Source organism: Balaenoptera acutorostrata, chromosome 1 (assembly GCF_949987535.1).
Source record: "Balaenoptera acutorostrata chromosome 1, mBalAcu1.1, whole genome shotgun sequence".
Taxonomy (NCBI): Eukaryota; Metazoa; Chordata; class Mammalia; order Artiodactyla; family Balaenopteridae; genus Balaenoptera; species Balaenoptera acutorostrata.
The window spans coordinates 44,308,752-44,330,262 of NC_080064.1; the positions used below are offsets into that span (position 1 = coordinate 44,308,752).

General features: G+C 35.9%; 1 protein-coding gene across 6 annotated transcripts in view; it reads right to left on the reverse strand.

The window, feature by feature from the left end:
* Positions 1–21,511, reverse strand: part of TUT4 (terminal uridylyl transferase 4) — a 145,642-nt gene that overhangs the window by 58,818 nt on the left and 65,313 nt on the right. For all 6 annotated transcript variants that reach the window (XM_057541880.1, XM_057541887.1, XM_057541905.1 and 3 more), the window contains 3 exons: positions 4,170–4,347; positions 2,508–2,596; positions 1,297–1,348 (listed from right to left, as the gene is read on the reverse strand). In XM_057541880.1, the coding sequence (XP_057397863.1) occupies positions 1,297–1,348; positions 2,508–2,596; positions 4,170–4,347 (319 nt within the window). The remainder of the gene's footprint in view (positions 1–1,296; positions 1,349–2,507; positions 2,597–4,169; positions 4,348–21,511) is intronic.

Consider the following 21,511-nt stretch of genomic DNA (forward strand, 5'->3'; position numbering starts at 1 on the left):
AACATATTTAAAATATTTTTGCTACGTTGATAGTGTCTAGAGAGTCTAAAGAGGTAAAAGCGCTTATCTATACTATGCTTTAGAGTTTTTGTGCAATGAGAGTCAACTATTTATTACAGAAGAAAACTCCCTTTACAGGTTAAACTAGACCAAAATCATCCCTTAAATATTAATATCCCAGGAAAATGGCCAAAAAGCTGATAAATAACGGAGAGCTGATAGGGCAGACAGAGAGAAGAAAAGAAGTTTAGAACTGACACTAGAGCCAATGAGAGGGTATGGCTAAAATCAATAAGCTATCTCTTCTAAGCCAAAATGGAAATATTTTTGACAGGTAATTTTGATTCATAAAATTTAAGATGACTATAGTAATAATAATAACAATCACAGCAGCAGAAATGTAATAAGAAGGTACTGTAAACCAGGTACTTTTCTAAGCTATGGCTTAACCCATTTCATCCTCATAAACAACCCTCTCATCAAAAAGATACTATATTATTGCCATTTTATAGATGAGAAAACTGAAGCATTAACACTTAAGTAATTTGTCAAAGGACACACAACCAGTAAGTGGTACAAGTAAAATTTGTGCCTGGAAAGTCTGGCTCCAGTTTCTGAGCTCCTAAGCATTTACTTTATGTAACAAAAAAAGCAGTAAATAAAACCAAGAAAATAATATTCCAGACTGTACTACATGACCTGGGACCTGCTTTGAGAAAGTTGTAATTTTTAAAATTTTTATTTAAAAAGTACTGTTACCTTTTTACAGGTAACAATACTTGTCACATAAATGAATGAATGTCCTTTTTACATAAAAATGTCCTTTTTACATAAAAATCAATCCAGACAGATGAGCCACATATGAAAGACTTACTAGGTATAATCTGGTTGATGTACTATAAATGATTAACATTGTTTTAAGTGGGGAAGAAACATATTTACTCAATGCATACACATTTTTCCCCCAAGTCTGTCCCTAAATCTTCCTTCATCAACAATCTCCTAATGATTACAGGTTTTCTGTCTCATTTTACACAAGAAGCATCCATAATACTCAAAGGCAACATTCTGAAATTACCCAAAAGGCAATCATTTTTAATATATCAATTTTAAATATGATACTTTTGATGTAACCGACATGTAAATGTTCTAGTACACCTATTAAATACATATGCAATACAATGACGCAAATATTCTAGCAGTTTTAGTTTAACTTGGTTAGGCATACATAAACAACACAATGCATATATATTTAAAGAACTTTCTTTAGAAAAACAACTTTAAAAAGAAACTCACCACTTTTTTTTAAAATCCCAAGCACTTGTATCAGAAGATCTGGATGATTCATCTAAAAGAAGTTTCAAATTAATAAATACACTAACTTCAAAGTTCAAGTTGCAGAACTTTAGAGATAATTCAATTTCATTAAATACAAGTAAAATCATGCTCTGTATTTTAAAATAATGAAAACAGAATAGTGTTCTACTTTTATGTTAAGAAATCTTGTTCATGGAGGAAGTAGAATCTAATAAATCATATAGTGCTATTATTCCAGCAACACTACTAGAATTAGTGAGTTCTTAGAGTGAGAAAAGATTCTGTAATTTCATATCAAAACAAATGAAAAAGAAATCAGTTTACCAAATGATTTCTAAAGAGAAGTTGTTGAGATAAGAAATTTAAGGGATATTGACAACTGGCAGCATGGCCAAAAGGCTTAGATTAAAATACTACTTTAAATAACAAGCATGTCAAGTATTTAGCTTAAATGTGTACTTTGCTGCTATTTAAAAAGTATTTAATAATCATACCTTACTTGTAAGTTAATGACTATATCAGACTAGAAATTAAAACATCAAATTTTCACCCAAATCAAACCTCCTTGAGCATAAACTTATTATTCAAAAAATTAAAAACACATAAAATATCAACTGATTATTTTAAATGTTTGATATGTCAGTAAATAAGCAATGTTAGCAATGCTAAACAATATTGGTATTTTGCTAATGGTCCTAGCCACTACTTATTAAAAGTACCTATAATGTACCAGGTACTACACAAAAATAGTTGGTATATATCACCTTATTTAATATTGAAGTTATTATTCCTATTTTGGAAATTAGAAACTGAGGCTCAAGAAGGTCAAGTAACTTGCTCATTGCAGCCAAGATTTGAACATCTACAGATGTATGATTTCAAAATTCTTTCCTCTTTCTAAACTGCTTACCATAAGCAGTAACTGTTCAACATGTTCAAATACAAGCATTTTCCCTTTATTTTTGACCGCCTTCCTCTTCTTCCTTTTTTTTTTCTCCCTTATTTTCTTTAATTCCACCTATGTCTGACACCTAGAAAGTACTTTCCAAAAGCACTGTTAAATCATGATGGTAACATTCTACAAGCCAGTGTTTTATATTCCCCTATATCTTCTCTAAAAAGATAATCAATAAACAATACCAAGTACTAATTAAGAACCATACAGAAAAGGGTCTTGTCTAATTACTTACCTTGGGAGGAAATTTTATATCTATATTAACATCACTACTTTTCAGAGCAAACTTAGTCAGAGACGAGCCATACAACCTAAGTGAACACTCTGGAAATGAAGGAAAAATATCATAGCATGAAACAGCATGCAAATATGAGAACTTTAAAAAACAGTGATAGGAAAACTGCATATATTTCAATTCTGTGTCTTCCAATTCTAATACAGCAATTATAGAAGAATAATATCCTTTTCTAACTGATCTACAAAATAATAAAAATGTTTCTCAGTTATAGGGTTCAGGAAGAGAGAAATAACTCATTCAAGTTCAGTGTTTAAACAAAATTTTAGTAGTAATTCATTTAGGAATAACTAGAAGTATGTTTCACATTTAATATGTAACAGTAAAGAATGTACTAACCTAGCTATAGCTACTGTCACAAGCTACATATTTCTTTAGATATTTATATTTACTTCAGAAATAGCTCTTTAAATGGGGAAGGGATCACAGACATTCAGCCAATGCTCTTTAAAAACACAAAGTGAAGCCAAGTCAATTGATACTGCAGACCTAAAACCAAAAAAAACTCTGGCTTTCAAGAGTTCACAGAACAAAATAAATAGGAATAATAACATGCTACCTACATCTTTTGCAAACTATCAAATATGTTATTTCAAAAATCATAATAAGGTAAATTTTTAAAGGATCTCAGCAGAGGGCAAGTTGAAAAATAACATGATTGGGACTGATCATGGGATGTTTAGTATGCTAGGAAGTGTTAAGTTTGTACTCAGTTGAATATATAAAAGTCTACTTTTCAAGTTCACAAAATGTCTGGAAGTCATCCAAGTCATTAAGATCATAAATATTTCACTTCTATTCTTATAATAATAAGTAAATTATTCCTATGTATAATTTAAATTAGTATCAATGTGTTTTAGATAGAAAACTACATTATAGAAATAATAAAGAAAAATTAAAATTTCAATTTCAATTTTATATTCTTTCTTATAAATCTCACAATGGCTTGATATAAAATTATAATTTATCAACTGTCTAAAGTCCCTTTGGTGGTAAGAAACAAGTCTTACTTAATATCCATTTACCTAAATTCAGTATTAATGAAAAAAAATGCTGAGGGCTAAGCAAATAATCTATACATAATGTCTACAATAAACCTGACCCAACTCCCCCTTGTACCCAAAACAATAGCTTTCTGTAAAGAAAGATCAAGAGTCAAAAAAAGAAATAAAAGTGTAAATTTTACCTCTAACATCCTTAAAGTAAATTAATTTTCCCCACTATCAAGCAATAGGAATTTTATTCCGTAACTAGTTCAACTGTATATACCGAAATAAATATGACTAAAATGTCCATTCAGAAGTCAATGATACTGAAAATTTAATATAAAATATAATATTCAAGCACTAAGCAATTAATCTTGTATCTGACATTTTAAAAATCTTTTTTTCTTATTACAAAAATTATGCTGTGCCGTAATTCTCCATTTTCCTTTTCTGAAATATCTCCCCCCAAAAGTCATTTACAAATAATTAAATTAATCTACTTTTAAGATGGAGAAAAAAAGAGAAAGAAAAACATTAAGAATTTACCCTAAGTTCAAGAGGAAGCAAGAGGAAGAGTTGTGTCATTTTAAAAATCAAGTATAAAATGAAGCTGTACCTGGTAAAAATGCTGTTATAACCTTTGACATCTCCTCCACAATTTCCTGACGAACTCTGAGGTCATCATCTGTTATTCCTTGTTCTTTTGCTAATTCAATAACTGCAACACTTAAAGCAGTCAAGTGGGCAAGGGAAGGAGGTGGCAGAGAACGAAGTTCACTTTCTTCCTGTTTTTCCTATTAGTGTGACGTTTAACAACAACAATATAAAAAAAGATTTCTATTTTAACGTCCTCGTATTTAGGAGAGAAGGACATAATCAACATATATGCACCTTCTATTGCCAGATTTAAGAAACCTAGGATATGGAACTGAACAAAAGAGACAGAGATCCCTGCCTCTGTGAAGCAGGACTGAAAGAATGAGAGGTGCTGTGGGGGAGGTTGCTATTAAACATTTTAAAAATAAAACCTGTTTTACTTTACTGTCTGCATAAATTCTGAAATGCTACATCAAAGCCAAGATTCCATAAGTGACAACATTTAGCTGATCATTTTGTTGCAGCCAAGGGAGACTGTCTTAGGTATAGCAGAAGGTCTTGAATGTCTCTGATTGGCATGTACAGTACCAGATTAAATGGTCACAGGAAAACATCCTAAACAATATCGCCATGTATTTGATACACTGCCTCCCATTTAAAACTGATTTCGTTGTTATTTTATACAAAACTAGGCAAAATGTTAAAAAAAACAAAACCTCTATTCTGCTAAAAGTTTGAAAGCAATTTAAAGCAAGGAGCTGAAGAGGGACTATATTATATATGCACAATGATTTTTTAAATTAATTGATTACTCTCATTTTAAAAACTACATGCTAACTGCAAAAGCTACATGAATTATAAGAAAAGAAGAAAATCACCCACCAGCTCACATCCTACTATTCCATACATTTTTCAACATAACAGACCATACCATTTCTTTAATATTATAACAAAAACATGTTCTATTATCACATTTCAGTCAACAAACAATCTCATATTTTTTTTTTGAGATATGGAGCTCCCAAAAGAATGATCAGAAGTAGTTTGTTCTTTCCCCCTCCCCCACTCAATATAGTAAAACAAAGACTTTGGTCTATTCCTAATTCTATTCTTTGTTACCATATTCAGTCTTAATGTAAATCAAGTTTACCTATGGTACAGAATAATCAAACATAGGAAGTAAGACAACCTTGTTTTTATAAGTTTCTGAGATCATTTCTGCAACCTTAACTATAAACTACATCTTAGATGAGCATCTAAGTTTTCGGGACTACTTTTTTTTTAGGATTTATCCAAGGTATTAACAGCAATATACTTAATGAAAAAATGACACAAAATTAACATGCAACAAAATTATCTTTATTTCTAGATTGAAAATAAGAGGATAAAAGACAGTGAACACACTCTATCTATGCTATCCCGCATGCTGCAATAAGAGCCTGTATGCTGCAACTAAAGATCCCGCATGCTGCAACAATCCTGCTTGCCGCAACGAAGACCTGGCGCAGCCAAATAAATAAAAATAAATAAATAAATTTTTTTTTTGAAAAATAAGCCTATTCTACCTCCTTTAGGATACTGTTCAATCAAACATTCTCATTTATATCCTCATATCATTGCTCATCCTCATGTCAACCTGATATCTTCACATATCCTCTGTCATAAATATGATCAATTAAATCCCTACCCTTCTATAACTTACATTCTAGTTAGAGAAAATAGACAACATATAAATAAATATATATTATGATGTCAGGTAGTGTTATTAAGAAAAATAAAACAGGGTAAGAGGCTACAGACTGTTGGGAAGATGGTATTATTTTAGAATAGAGTAGACAAAGAAAGCCACTCTAAACAGGTGAAGAGACCTGAAAGTGAAGAAGAGAGACATTTAAATTTCTGGAGGAAGAACATTCAAGACACAGAAAACAGTAAATGCGAAGACTCAGAGGCAAAAAAGTACCTAATCTTATTTAAAGAGAGCAATATGTCTGAGGCTGAGTAACAAAGTGGTGACTGTGAAACATGATGAAACTGAAAAGTTAACTAGAAGCCAAATATTGTATAACCTCATGAAACTCGATAAGGGCTTAGAATTTTAAGTTGTGAAGCTACTGATGGGCTATAAGTAGGAAGTAACATGATATATTTTAAAAGAACAATTCTGGCTACTAAATGAAGAAGACTGGGTGGGGGGGTGGGGCGGGGCAAGAAGTGAGATAAGTTGGAAATAGTCCACATGAGAGATGGTGGTAGCTTAGACTACAGCAGAAAAAGTAGAGATGTGTGACAAATGACTAAATTTGGAATACATAATATTTTGAAGGTAAATTCTATAGCATTTGGTAATGGTTTGAATGTGGGGTGTAAAAGAAAGAGATGAATCAAAGATGACTCAAATGTGCTTATCCTAAGCAACACGGTAAATGGTGGTGCCTTCTACTGAGATGAGGTAAATGCTGGAAAGAATTAGTTTAGGCTAGGAAAACTTGCCCAAAACGCAAAAACCTCCTAATTACTCTCCCATTTCTAATCTCCGGCTCTTCATCCCATTCCCCATATTTCTACCAGTTATTCTCCTATTTAAAAACCTTCAATACATCTTCAACAAAACACTAGGAAACCGAATTCACAGAATATTAAAAGGATTATACACCATGACCAAATGTGATTTACTCCTAGAATGCAAGAATGGTTAAACATAAAATAATCAATGTAATATACCACCTTAAAAGCATGAAAAGGGGAAAATGACAGATAACCTCAACTGATGCAGAGAAACCATTTGACAAAATTCAACACCCCTTGCAGTAAAAACACTCAACAAACTAGGAATAAAATGAAACTACTGCTACATAATAAAGACCATATATGAAAAGCCTACAGCTAACATCATATCTGATAGTGAAGGACTGAAAGCTTTCCTCTAAGATCAGGAACCAGTAAAGAATGCCCATTTCACCACTTCTATTCAACATATTATTGGAAGGTCTAGCCAAAGGAATTAGGCAAGAAAAAGTAATAAAAGGTATCCAACTTGGAAAGGAATAAATAAAATTATCTCTGTTCACAGATAACATAATCTAATATGTAGAAAACCCTTAAGAGTCTAAAAACAAATGTTAAAACTAATGAACAAATTCAGCAAACTAGCAGGATACAAATCAGCACACAAAAATCAGCTGCATTTCTATACACTAACAATGAACAACCTGAAAAAAAATAATTCCACTTAAAATAGCATCAAAAAGAATAAAAGATTTAAGAATTAACCAAGAAGACGAAAGAGGTGTACAGTGAAAAAGACAAAACATGGCTTAAAGAAATTAAAGAAGACATGAATAAAGAGAAAGATATTCCATGTTCATGGATTGGCAGACTTAATATTGTTAAGATGTCAACAGTACCCAAAGCAATCTACATATTCAACGCAATCCCTATCAATATCCCAATGACTTTTTTTTGCAGAAATAGGAAGAAAGATCCTAAAATTCACCTGGACTCTCAAGGGACCCCAAATAGCCAAAACAATCTTGAACAAGAGGAACAAAGCTAGGATACTAACATTTCCTGACTTCAAAACTTACTGCAAAGCCACAGTAACCAAAACAGTATGGCACTGGCATAAATATAGACACAGAGGCCAATAAAATAAGAGAGCCCAGAAATAGATGTTCATATATAAGGTCAAATGATTTTTAATAAAAATGTTAAGAACATTCAATGGGAAAGAACTGCCTTTTCAAAACATAGTGCTGGGCTTCCCTGGTGGCGCAGTGGTTGAGAATCTGCCTGCTAATGCAGGGGACACGGGTTCGAGCCCTGGTCTGGGAAGATCCCACATGCCACGGAGCAGCTGGGCCCGTGAGCCACAATTGCTGAGCCTGCGCGTCTGGAGCCTGTGCCCCGCGACGGGAGGGGCCGCGATAGAGAAAGGCCCGCGCACCGCGATGAAGAGCGGTCCCCGCACCGCGATGAAGAGTGGCCCCCGCTTGCCGCAACTGGAGAAAGCCCTCGCACGAACCGAAGACCCAACACAGCCAAAAATAAATAAATAAATAAATAAATAAATAAGAAAATCCTTTAAAAAAAAAAAAAAGCTATATTCTTAAAAAAAAAACAAAAAACAAACAAAAAAAAAACATGGTGCTAGGAAAGCTGGATATCCACATGCAATATGGATCCTTGTCTTACACCACATACAAAAATTAACTCAAAATGGATCAAAGATCTAAATGTAAGAGCAAAATTATAAAACTCTTAGAAGAAAACAAAAGAGAAAAGCTTCATGACATTGGATTTGGAAATGATTTTTTGGATATTAAACAAAAACACAGGAAACAAAAGAAAAAATAGACAAATTGGACTTCACAAAAATTAAATACTTTTGTGTATCAAACAACACTACTAATAGAGTAAAAAGGCAACTCATATAATGGAATAAAAAATTTGCAAGTCATGTGTATGATACAGAATTAATATCCAGAACATATGAAGAACTCCTAAACTCAACTACAAGAAAATAACCCAATTCAAAAGTGGTCACAGGACTTGAATAGACATTTCTCCAAAGAAGATATATGAACGGACAATAAGCACATGAAAAGGTGCTTAACATCACTAATCATTAGGGAAATGCAAATCAAAAGCACAGTGATATACGACTAGGATGATTATTATCAAAACAACAACAACAACAGAAAAAACAACAACAAGATTTTGTGGATATGAAGAAATTGAACCCTTGTGTATCACTAGTGGTAATGTAAAATGGTACAGCCCCTGCAGAAAACAGCATGGCAGGTCCTCAGAAAATTAAACATAAATTTACCATTTGACTCAGCAATTCCACTTCTGGGTATATACACAAAAGAAATGAAAGTAAAGATTCAAACAAGTATTTCTACACCAATGTTCATACCAACATTATTCACAATAGCAAAAAGTAGAAACAACCCAGATATCCATCCATGGATGAATGGACACACAAAACATGGTATATATTACATAGAATGGGATATTATTCAACATTAAAAAAGAAAGAAATTCTGACACGTACTGTACTACAATATGGTTGAAGCTTAAAGACGTTACGCTAAGTGAAATAAGCAGAAAAGGACAAATATATAATTCCACTTATATGCAGCACCTACAATAGTCAAATACAGAGACAGAAAGTACAGCGGTGGTTACCAGGAGCAAGGGTGAGAGAGAAATGAGGAGTTATTGTTTAATGGATACAGGGTTTCAATATAAGTTAACGAAAAAGTTCTGGAAATGGATATTGCAGATCATTGTACAACAATGTGAATGTACTTAATGTCACTGAACTATACACTTAAAGATGGTTAAAATGGTAAATATTATGTCATATATATTTCACCACAATAAAAAATTGTTTTAAACCTTCAATGGCACCAATAGGATAATGCACCACCTTCTTAATGTGGAATATACAGCAATTTAGTTTCAGCATGCCTTTTTAGGTCCTCCTCCAACCATTCCCTCCCCATAACATCTGGGACAGATATCCATAGTTAAATAGTCAGCACCTTCCAAAGACTATATGTGATATTGGGTCTCCACATCATTACTCACATCATGACACTCTTTCTTGTATCCATCTGGTGAAACTCTAATCCCTGAAGTTGTACTTTAAATGTCAAATATTCAGTGAAGGCTTCTTAATGTCTTTCCCTTTCCAACATAATGAAATGCTCCCTTTAATTCATGATTAATAACATGCTATGCATTCCATCACTCTTTACCTCCTGAGGTAATCAACTTATTCTCCTCATTTTAAACACTGCCTCATCTACTGGCTTGTGTTTTCAACAAGTAAGCACTCTCTACCTCTATAATAACAGCAACAACAACCACCATTTATTGAGTACCCACTATGGGCTTGGCATTGTGCCAGGGGTTTTAGAGCTATTATGTCACTTAAGTCTTAAAATACACCTCCTTAGGGAGTTATTATCAAAATCATTTTATAGGGGGCAGAGTCAAGATGGCATACTAGGAGAATGCGGATTCGCATCTCCTCACAACTAGGGTACTTACCAGGCACCAGTGCGGGACCACGGACACCTAAGGGAACAGGGCGAACCCCCAGCGACCGGGTAGGATGTGGGGCGTTGGGGGAGTGATGGGGGAGGAGAAGTGGAGGCGGGATGGGGCTGGTGCCCCTGAGGGGTGGCTGGGGGAGGGGAAGCGATCCCACGACAGAAGGAGGATATTGGGGAACCACTGGGAGGGCAGAGGATCAAAAGGGAACATGGCCAGTCAGGTTTCACCTGCCCACTTGAGCCCCCAGGAACCTGCTGAGATTCATCCTGACCCTCTGCCCACTGAGGCCCCCTCCAGCCGAGCGGGTCCTGAGGGAGTGGGAGGGAGGGAAGGGGGAGCAAAAGTAAAGGCCGGACCACAGGGACAAGCACCCCTGAGGGGTGGCTGGGGGAGGGGAGGAGTTCCTACACCCAGAGGGACCCACCCATGGTTAGGGGTCCAGCGGCAACGGTGGAGACCCTGGGGAAGATGGTGGGGAGGAGCACAAAGGAATGGAAGAGAACCGGGCCAACACTCTCCCTGTCCACCTAGGCACCCCAGGCCTAATCCTCTGCCCTGGGAGCCTCCCTCCTGCCACTCAGAGCCCAAGCCCTGCCCCTACAACCCCATCCAGGGCCCTACCTCTACATTCGGAGACACCCTCCACTGCGCTGGGCCTAAACCCCACCCACACACCCTCACTCAGGGCCCTACCTCCAAACTCCGGAACTCCACACTCCAGAGGCCCTCCTTTCCAGGTGCTGCCACCCCCTTCAAAGCCCAGATCCTAAGCAGAGGTCCTGGGCCATGCCTGAACAGCGCCCTGCATAGGCCCTGCCCCACGCTCAAGCATCACCACCCCCCCCCACCCCACCCCCAGCTAGGTCCCTGCCTAAGTTCCACCCCCGCCTAAACTCCGCTTTCATAGACAAGGCTTTTTTTTTTTTTTTTTGACTTTTTTCCTCTTGTAGATTGGGGTTCTGTTTTACCTTGTTGATTCACTGTTCTTGATTCTTTTATATTATTATATTTCCTAATAAATCTTTTATTTTTCAAATTTTATTTTATTCTTTATACTTTGTTATTGTTCTGCCCTTTTGGCTAGTTCCCCCCTCTTTATTTTATTTTTTTCTTTTTTCTGTTGTGGTTTTATTTTACCTTCTGCAGTTGTTTCAATTACAGTTTTATTTTTTCCTAATGTATTTTTTATCTTTCTAACTTTATTTTGTTTTTTATTCTTTGATATTGTACTGCTCCTTTTTTTTCTTTTTCTTTTTCTTTTTTTTTACCACACCACGAAGCTTGCAAGATCTTGGTTCCAAGGCCGGAAGTCAGGCCCGAGTTCCTGTGGTGAGAGCTCTGAGACCAAACCATTGGACTAACAGAGAACCTCAAACCTCAGGGAATATTAATCAGAGTGAGGCCTCCCGTAGGTCCTCATCTCAGCACCAAGGCCCAGCTCTACCCAACTGCCTGAAAACTCCCGTGCTGGACGTCTCAGGCCAAACAACCAGTAAGACAGGAATACAGCACCACCCATAAAAAAGAGGAAAAAAAAATTTAACGACAGAAAAATACGTTACAGATGAAGGAGCAAGGTAAAAACCTACAAGACCAAATAAATGAAAACAAAATAGGCAACCTACCTGAAAAAGAATTCAGAGTAATGATAGTAAAGATGATCCAAAATCTCAGAAACAGAATGGAGAAATACAAGAAACATTTAGCAAGGATCTAGAAAAAGTAAAGAGGAAACAAACAGTGATGAACAAGACAATCACTGAAATTAAAAATACTCTAGAAGGAATCAATAGCAGAATAACTGAGGCAGAAGAATGGATAAGTGAGCTGGAAGATAAAATGGTGGAAATAACTGCCAGAGAGCAGAATGAAGAAAAAACAATGAAAAGAATTGAGGACAATCTCAGAGACCTCTGGTACAACACTGAATGCACCAACATGCGAATTATAGGGGTCCCAGAAGAAGAAGAGAAAAAGAAAGGGGCTGAGAAAATATTTGAAGAGATTATAGTCAAAAACTTCCTCAACATGGGAAAGGAAATAGTCAATCAAGTCCAGGAAGCACAGAGAGTACCATACAGGATAAACCCAAAGAGAAACACGCCAAGACACATATTAATGAAACTATCAAAAATTAAATACAAAGAAAAAATATTAAAAGCATCAAGGGAAAAGCAACAAATAACATACAAGGAAATCCCCATAAGATTAAGAGCTGATTTTCAGCAGAAACTCTGCAAGCCAGAAGGGAGTGGCAGGACATATTTAAAGTGATGAAAGGGAAAAACCTACAACCGAGATTACTCTACCCAGCAAGGATCTCATTCAGATTTCATGGAGAAATTAAAACCTTTACAGATAAGCAAAAGTTAAGAGAATTCAACACCACCAAACCAGCTTTACAACAAATGCTAAAGGAACTTCTGTAAGTGGGAAACACAAGAGAAGGAAAAGACTTACAATAACAAACCCAAAACAATTAAGAAAATGGTAATAGGAACATACATATTGATAATTACCTTAAATGTAAATGGATTAAATGCTCCCACCAAAAGACATAGACTGGCTGAATGGATACAAAAACAAGACCCGTATATATGCTGTCTACAAGAGACCCACTTCAGACCTAGAGACACATACAGACTGAAAGTGAGGGGATGGAAAAAGATATTCCATGCAAATGGAATTCAAAAGAAAGCTGGAGCAGCAATCCTCATATCAGACAAAATAGACATTAAAACAAAGACTATTATAAGAGAAAAAGAAGGACACTACATAATGATCAAGGGATCAATCCAAGAAGAAGATATAACAATTGTAAATATTTATGCACCCAACATAGGAGCACCTCAATACATAAGGCAAATGCTAACAGCCATAGAAGGGGAAATCGACAGTAACACAATAATGGTAGGGGACTTTAACACCCCACTTTCACCAACGGACAGATCATCCAAAATGAAAATAAATAAGGAAACACAAGCTTTAAATGATACATTAAACAAAATGGACTTAATTGATATTTATAGGACATTCCATCCAAAAACAACAGAATACACTTTCTTCTCAAGTGCTCAGGGAACATTCTCCAGGATAAACCACATTTTGAATCACAAATCATGCCTTGGTAAACTTAAGAAAACTGAAATCATATCAAGTATCTTTTCTGACCACAATGCTATAAGACTAGATATCAATTACAGGAAAAAAACTGTAAAAAATACAAACACATGGAGGCTAAACAGTACACTACTAAATAACCTAGAGATCACTGAAGATATCAAAGAGGAAACCAAAAAATACCTAGAATCAAATGACCGTGAAAACACAACAACCCAAAACCTATGGGATGCAGCAAAAGCAGCTCTAAGAGGGAAGTTTATAGCGATACAATCCTACCTCAAGAAACAAGAAACATCTCAAACAAACAACCTAACCTTACACCTAAAGCAATTAGAGAAAGAAGAACAAAAAAAAACCAAAGTTAGCAGAAGGAAAGAAATCATAGAGTTCAGATCAGAAATAAATGAAAAAGAAATGAAGGAAACAATAGCAAATATCAATAAAACTAAAAGCTGGTTCTTTGAGAAGATAAACAAAATTGATAAACTATTAGCCAGACTCATCAAGAGAAAAAAAGGGAGAGGACTCAAATCAACAGAATTAGAAATGAAAAGGGAGAAGTAACAACTAACACTGCAGAAATACAAAGGATCATGAGAGATCACTACAAGCAACCATATGCCAATAAAATGGACAACCTGGAAGAAATGGACAAATTCTTAGAAAAGCACAACCTCCCGAGACTGAACCAGGAAGAAATAGAAAATATAAACAGACCAATCACAAGCACTGAAATTGAGATTGTGATTAAAAATCTTCCAACAAACAAAAGCCCGGGACCAGATGGATTCACAGGCGATTTCTATCAAACATTTAGAGAAGAGCTAACCCCCATCCTTCTCAAACTCTTCCAAAATATAGCAGAGGGAGGAACACTCCACAACTCATTCTACAAGGCCACCATCACCCTGATATGAAAACCAGACAAAGATGTCACAAAAAAAGAAAACTACAGGCCAATATCACTGATGAACATAAATGCAAAAATCCTCAACAAAATACTAGCAAACAGAATCCAACAGCACGTTAAAAGGATCATATACTATGATCAAGTGGGGTTTATCCAAGGAATGCAGGGATTCATCAATATATGCAAATCGATCAATGTGATAAAACATATTAACAAACTGAAGAAGAAAAACCATATGATCGTCTCAATACATGCAGAAAAAGCTTTCGACAAAATTCAACACCCATTTATGATAAAAGTCCTCCAGAAAGTAGGCATACAGGGAACTTAACATAATAAAGGCCATATATGACAAACCCACAGCCAACATCATTCTCAATGGTGAAAAACTGAAACCATTTCCACTAAGATCAGGAACGAAACAAGGTTGCACACTCTCACCACTATTATTCAACATAGTTGTGGAAATTTTAGCCACAGCAATCAGAGAAGTAAAAGAAATAAAAGGAATCCAAATCGGAAAAGAAGAAGTAAAACTGTCACTGTTTGCAGATGACATGATAGTATACATAGAGAATCCTAAAGATGCTACCAGAAAACTACTCAGGCTAATCAATGAATCTGGTAAAGTAGCAGGATACAAAATTAATGTACAGAAATCTCTTGCATTCCTATACACTAATGATGAAAAATCTGAAAGAGAAATTAAGGAAACACTCCCATTTACCACTGCAACAAAAAGAGTAAAATACCTAGGAATAAACCTACCTAAGGAGACTAAAGACCTGTATACAGAAAACTATAAGACAGTGATGAAAGACATTAAAGATGATACAAACAGATGGAGAGATATACCATGTTCTTGGATTGGAAGAATCAACATTGTGAAATGACTATACTACCCAAAGCAATGTACAGATTCAATGCAATCCCTATCAAACTACCAATGGCATTTTTCACAGAACTAGAACAAAAAATTGTACAATTTGTATGGAAATACAAAAGACCCTGAATAGCCAAAGCAATCTTGAAAAAGAAAAACAGAGCTGGAGGAATCAGGCTCCCAGACTTCAGACTATACTACAAAGCTACAGTAATCAAGACAGTATGGTACTGGCACAAAAACAGAAATATAGATCATTGGAACAGGATAGAAAGCCCAGAGATAAACCCACCCACATATGGTCACCTTATCTTTGATAAAGGAGGCAAGAATATACAATGGAGAAAAGACAGCCTCTTCTATAAGTGGTGCTGGGAAAACTGGACAGCTACATGTAAAAGAATGAAATTAGAACACTCCCTAACACCATACACAAAAAAAAACTCAAAATGGATTAAAGACCTAAATGTAAAACCAGACACTTAAAAACTCTTAGAGGAAAACATAGGCAGAACACTCTATGACATAAATCATAGCAAGATCCTTTTTGACCCACCTCCTAGAGAAATGGAAATAAAAACAAAAATAAACAAATGGGACCTAATGAAACTTCAAAGCTTTTGCACAGCAAAGGAAACCATAAACAAGACGAAAAGACAACCCTCAGAATAGGAGAAAATATTTGAAAATGAATCAACTGACAAAGGATTAATATCCAAAATATACAAGCAGCTCATGCAGCTCAATATCAAAAAACAAACAACCCAATCCAAAAATGGGCAGAAGACCTAAATAGACATTTCTCCAAAGAAGATAAACAGATTGCCAACAAACACATGAAAAGATGCTCAACATCACTAGTCATTAGAGAAATGCAAATCAAAACTACAATGAGGTATCACCTCACACCAGTCAAAATGGCCATCATCAAAAAAATCTACAAACAATAAATACTGGAGAGGGTGTGGAGAAAAGGGAACCCTCTTGCACTGTTGGTGGGAATGTAAATTGATACAGCCACTATGGAGAACAGTATGGAGGGTCCTGAAAAACTAAAAATAGAACTACCATATGACCCAGCAATTCCACTACTACGCATATACCCTGAGAAAACCGTAATTCAAAAAGAGTCATTACCACAATATTCATTTCAGCACTATTTACAATAGCCAGGACATGGAAGCAACCTAAGTGTCCATGGACAGATGAATGGATAAAGAAAGTGTGGCACATATATACAATGGAATATTACTCAGCCATAAAAAGAAACGAAATTGAGTTATTTGTAGTGAGGTAGATGGACCTAGAGTCTGTCATACAGAGTGAAGTAAGTCAGAAAGAGAAAAACAAATACCATATGCTAACACATATATATGGAATCTAAAAAAAAAAAAAAAGGTTCTGATGAACCTAGGGACAGGACAGGAATAAAGACACAGACATAGAGAATGTACTTGAGGACACAGGGAGGGGAAGGGTAAGCTGGGACTAAGTGAGAGAGTAACACTGACACAGATACACTACCAAATGTAAAATAGAGAGCTAGTGGGTAGCAGCTGCATAGCACAGGGAGATCAGCTCGGTGCTTTGCGACCACCTAGAGGGGTGGGATAAGGAGGGTGGGAGGGAGACACAAGAGGGAGGGGATATGGGGATATACATATGCATATAGCTGATTCACTGTGTTATACAGCAGAAACTAACACAACATTGTAAAGCAATTATACTCCAATAAAGATGTTAAAGGAAAAAAGAAAAAATAATCATTTTATAGATAAGAAAACTGAGGCTCAGGGATGTTAAATATCTTTTCTAGAATCACACGGTGGAAATGAGAATTAAATTTAGGTCTAACTCCCATGTCTGTGCACTTTCCACTTCCAATGTAATAATTAGTCAACAAATATGATGGAGCATCTAAGTGTCAGGCACTGTGCTAGGCAATGGAGATACAACGGGGAAAAAAGAATGGATATAATCCCTGCCCTCCTGGAATTTACAGTCAAGAGAGAGATAAGGATTAATTACACAATTATTGAAATTAATAAAAAATTAAAGCTGTGAACCATGATGAGAGTTCCACTATGCCATATGTGAAAAAAAAAAAAAAAAGATCCTGTGTGACACTCCAGCAATCTTCCTTCCTCTTTTTTCACAACGAAGCTTACTGAAGGTTGAGTTCATACACCATTCCTTTAACCTGTTCACTCAAAACTATATCATTAGCTCTAAAACAGAAACTGCTCTTACAGGATTATCAAAACCTCCTTATTGCCAAGTCAAACATTTTTATGTTCTTAGATTATTTTTATCTATATTATCCAATACTTTGGACTATCCTCTTAAAACTCTCCTTATTTTTGGCTTCTGTGATATCTTTCTCCATTTTTCCTATTTTTCTGATCGTTATTCAGTCTATTGGTTGCTCCTCCACTATTAGTCCCTTAAATGTTTGTGTTGTTTGATCTTCTCTCCTTCTCACTCCCTTGGGTGATCTCACCTAAATCTATGACTTAGATATGCTGAAGATTACCAAATATGATTCTCCAGCTCCTAATATTAATTCCAGATCTTTATATTCAACTGATGGGTGAACATCTCTTCTTGAAATGTCCTACAAGTGTATCAAACTGAGTATGTTCTAAAACATTTTTTAGTATTTCCTCTAAGTTAATGGTATCACAATCTATAATAACATCTCAAATCAGATACCTTATGATCATTTTAGACATCTAGGCCTCTACTTCCACAATTCTATATCCTACATTGCTCTTAAAACTCTAACCTCAAGTCCATTCTCACTAACTACTACTTCATATCAAATGTTCCTCATTGCCTGACTAGATTATCATAAAAGACTAACTGGTGGGACGTCCCTGGAGGTCCAGTGGTTAAGATTCCGCGCTTCCAATGCAGGGGGCACGGGTTTGATCCCTGGTCGGGGAACTAAGATCCCACATGCCACAAGGCACGGCAAAAAAAAAAAAAAAAAAAGACTAACTGATCTCCCCAACCTGGACCCTTCAAAGGCTTCTTTCACACTTATTCGAGGATGAGTAATGTTGCAAAAATATGTGTCATTAAGCTCCATAAACCTCAAAATAAAATCCAAACACTCTAACATAGTATACATATTCATTCATGATCAGGCTTTTGCCCAACTCTCCAACATCATATATTTCATCCCTCCCTTTGCCAGATTTCTTCAGTTATGCTAAGCTACTAGTTTTTTCCTGAACACAGTCTGCCGTTTCTTGCTTCAGTAACTCTGCACATGCTGGTTTCTCTTCTGTAAAGATGTATTCTTCTTTACCTAGCTAACATTTTTTTTTTTTTTTTTTTTTGGCTGCCTTGGGTCTTCATTGCTGCACATGGGCTTTCTCTAGTTGTGATGCGCAGGCTTCTCATTGTCATGGCTTCTCTTGTTGCGGAGCATGGGCTCTAGGCACAGGCTTTAGTAGCTGTGGTATGCAGGCTCAGCAGCTGTGGCCCATAGGCTCTAGAGCGCAGGCTCTGTAGTTGCAGCGCACAGGCTTAGCTGCTCCACGGCATGTGGGATCTTCCTGGACCAGGGCTCGAACCCATGTCCCTTGCATTGGCAGGTGGATTATTAACCACTGTGCCACCAGGGAAGCCCCCTGGCTAACATTTTTAAGAACTAGGATCAGATTCTCTATTCACCATCTCTATTAAGCCTTCTCTGACTCACTACACACTTTATTACATAAGTCCCAATCTGCTGTCACAGCATATTCTAAAAACCATCTACTATCACACTTACCACACTCTTTCAACCCTTTGCTTATATGCCCGGTTCCCAATACCTGTGAACTCCCTACATCCACATGTTATAATGCTTTATTTTTTTAGATCTCTATACTATCAGTGCCGAAGACAGAAGCTGAAGGTACACAATAAATTATTTATAAATCAAAAATTTGTACCAGTCTTTTAACTGGAAAAATATAGCTCATTTATCTTTTTGGATAGGTGTAAGATAAATTTTGATTGAGCTTCTTTTTCATCTGCTTTTGCTGACACCCTCAGCCCACCACCCTACCCCACACACCTGCCCATTCTTTAGGATGGAGGCTTTTTCATTATCTTATTTAATCTTTCTTCCTATACTAGTTTGGAAGCTTTACTCTACTGCCCCTCTTTTACTGCTTACCTAGGTATTTCAACATATATACTTAACTTAAAAATATCTAAAAAATAAGCCAGTATCTTTATTCTCTTCCCAAACCAGAATATTTTTAAAAGCTGTAACACTGATAACCCTCTCCGAACTTACATCCTATTATTGTTGAGTACTTGAGTTCTACCTGCATTTTTGCCCCTGACAAATTGAATGCTGTTGTTATTGTTGCTGCTACTGTTATTTTATTCAACCAATATGTCTTTAATTCTCCATTCCTTCTCACATCTCTCATGTTTCCCTGAGGATCATTTTCCTTTAATCTAAAATACATCCTTTAGAATTTCCTTTACTGAGGGTCTTTTGGAGGTTAACTCTCTCATTTCATTTGTCCATCAATATATTCTGCTCTCAGTGGTGCTGGGAAAGTTGGACAGCTGCATGTAAATCAATGAAGTTAGAATACACCCTCACACCATACACAAAAGTAAACTCAAAATGGCTTAAAGACTTAAACATAAGACATGACACCATAAAACTCTTAGAAGAGAACATAAGCAAAACATTCTCTGACATAAATCATACCAATGTTTTCTCAGGTCAGTCTCCCAAAGAAATAGAAATAAAAGCAAAAATAAACAAATGGAACCTAATCAAACTTATAAGCTTTTGTACAGCAAAGGAAACCATAAACAAAACAAAAAGATAACCTACGGACTGGGAGAAAATATTTGCACATGATGTGACCAACAAGGGCTTAATTCCAAAATAAACAAAGAGCTCATACAACTCAACAATGACAAAAAACAACCCAATCGAAAAATGGGCAGACCAAAATAGACATTTCTCCAAAGACATACAGATGACCAACAGGCACACAAAAAGATGTTCAACATCACTACTTATTAGAGAAATGCATACCAAAATTACAATGTACCACCTCACAACAGTCAGAATGGCCATCATTAAAAAGTCTACAAATAACAAATGTTGGAGAGGCTGAGGAGAAAAGGGAACCCTTCCCACTGCTGGTAGGAATGTAAATTGGTACAACCATTATGGAGAAAAGTATGGAGGTTCCTTAAAAAACTACAAATAGAAGTACAAAAAGAATATGATCCAGCAATCCCACTCCTGGGTATATATCCAGAGAAAACTCTAATTCAAAAAAATACATGCAGCTCCGTTTTTCTTTCTCAGGATTGCTTTGGCTGTTCAGGGGCTTTTGTGTTTCCATACAAATTGTGAAATTATTGGTTCCAGTTCTGTGAAAAATGCCATTGGTAGTTTGATAGGGATTGCATTGAATCTGTAGATTGCTTTGGGTAGTATAGTCATTTTCACAATATTGATTCTTCCAATCCAAAAACATGGTATATCTCTCCATCTGTTTGTATCATCTTTAATTTCTTTCATCAGTGTCTTATAGTTTTCTGTATACAGGTCTTTTGTCTCCTTAGGTAGGTTTATTCCTAGGTATTTTATTTTTTTTGTTGCAACGGTAAGTGGGAGTGTTTCCTTAATTTCTCTTTCAGATTTTTCATCATTAGTGTATAGGAATGCAAGAGATTTCTGTACATTAACTTTGTATCCTGCTACTTTACCAAATTCATTGATTAGCCTGAGTAGTTTTCTGGTAGCATCTTTAGGATTCTCTATGTATACTATCATGTCATCTGCAAACAGTGACAGTTTTACTTCTTCTTTTCCGATTTGGATTCCTTTTATTTCTTTTACTTCTCTGATTGCTGTGGCTAAAATTTCCACAACTATGTTGAATAATAGTGGTGAGAGTGGGCAACCTTGTTTCGTTCCTGATCTTAGTGGAAATGGTTTCAGTTTTTCACCATTGAGAATGATGTTGGCTGTGGGTTTGTCATATATGGCCTTTATTATGTTAAGTTCCCTGTATGCCTACTTTCTGGAGGACTTTTATCATAAATGGGTGTTGAATTTTGTCGAAAGCTTTTTCTGCATGTATTGAGACGATCATATGGTTTTTCATCTTCAATTTGTTAATATGGTTTATCACATTGATCGATTTGCATATATTGATGAATCCCTGCATTCCTTGGATAAACCCCACTTGATCATAGTATATGATCCTTTTAATGTGCTGTTGGATTCTGTTTGCTAGTATTTTGTTCAGGATTTAGAGGAGCCAGGCTCCCTGACTTCAGACTATACTACAAAGCTACAGTAATCAAGACAGTATGGTACTGGCACAAAAACAGAAAT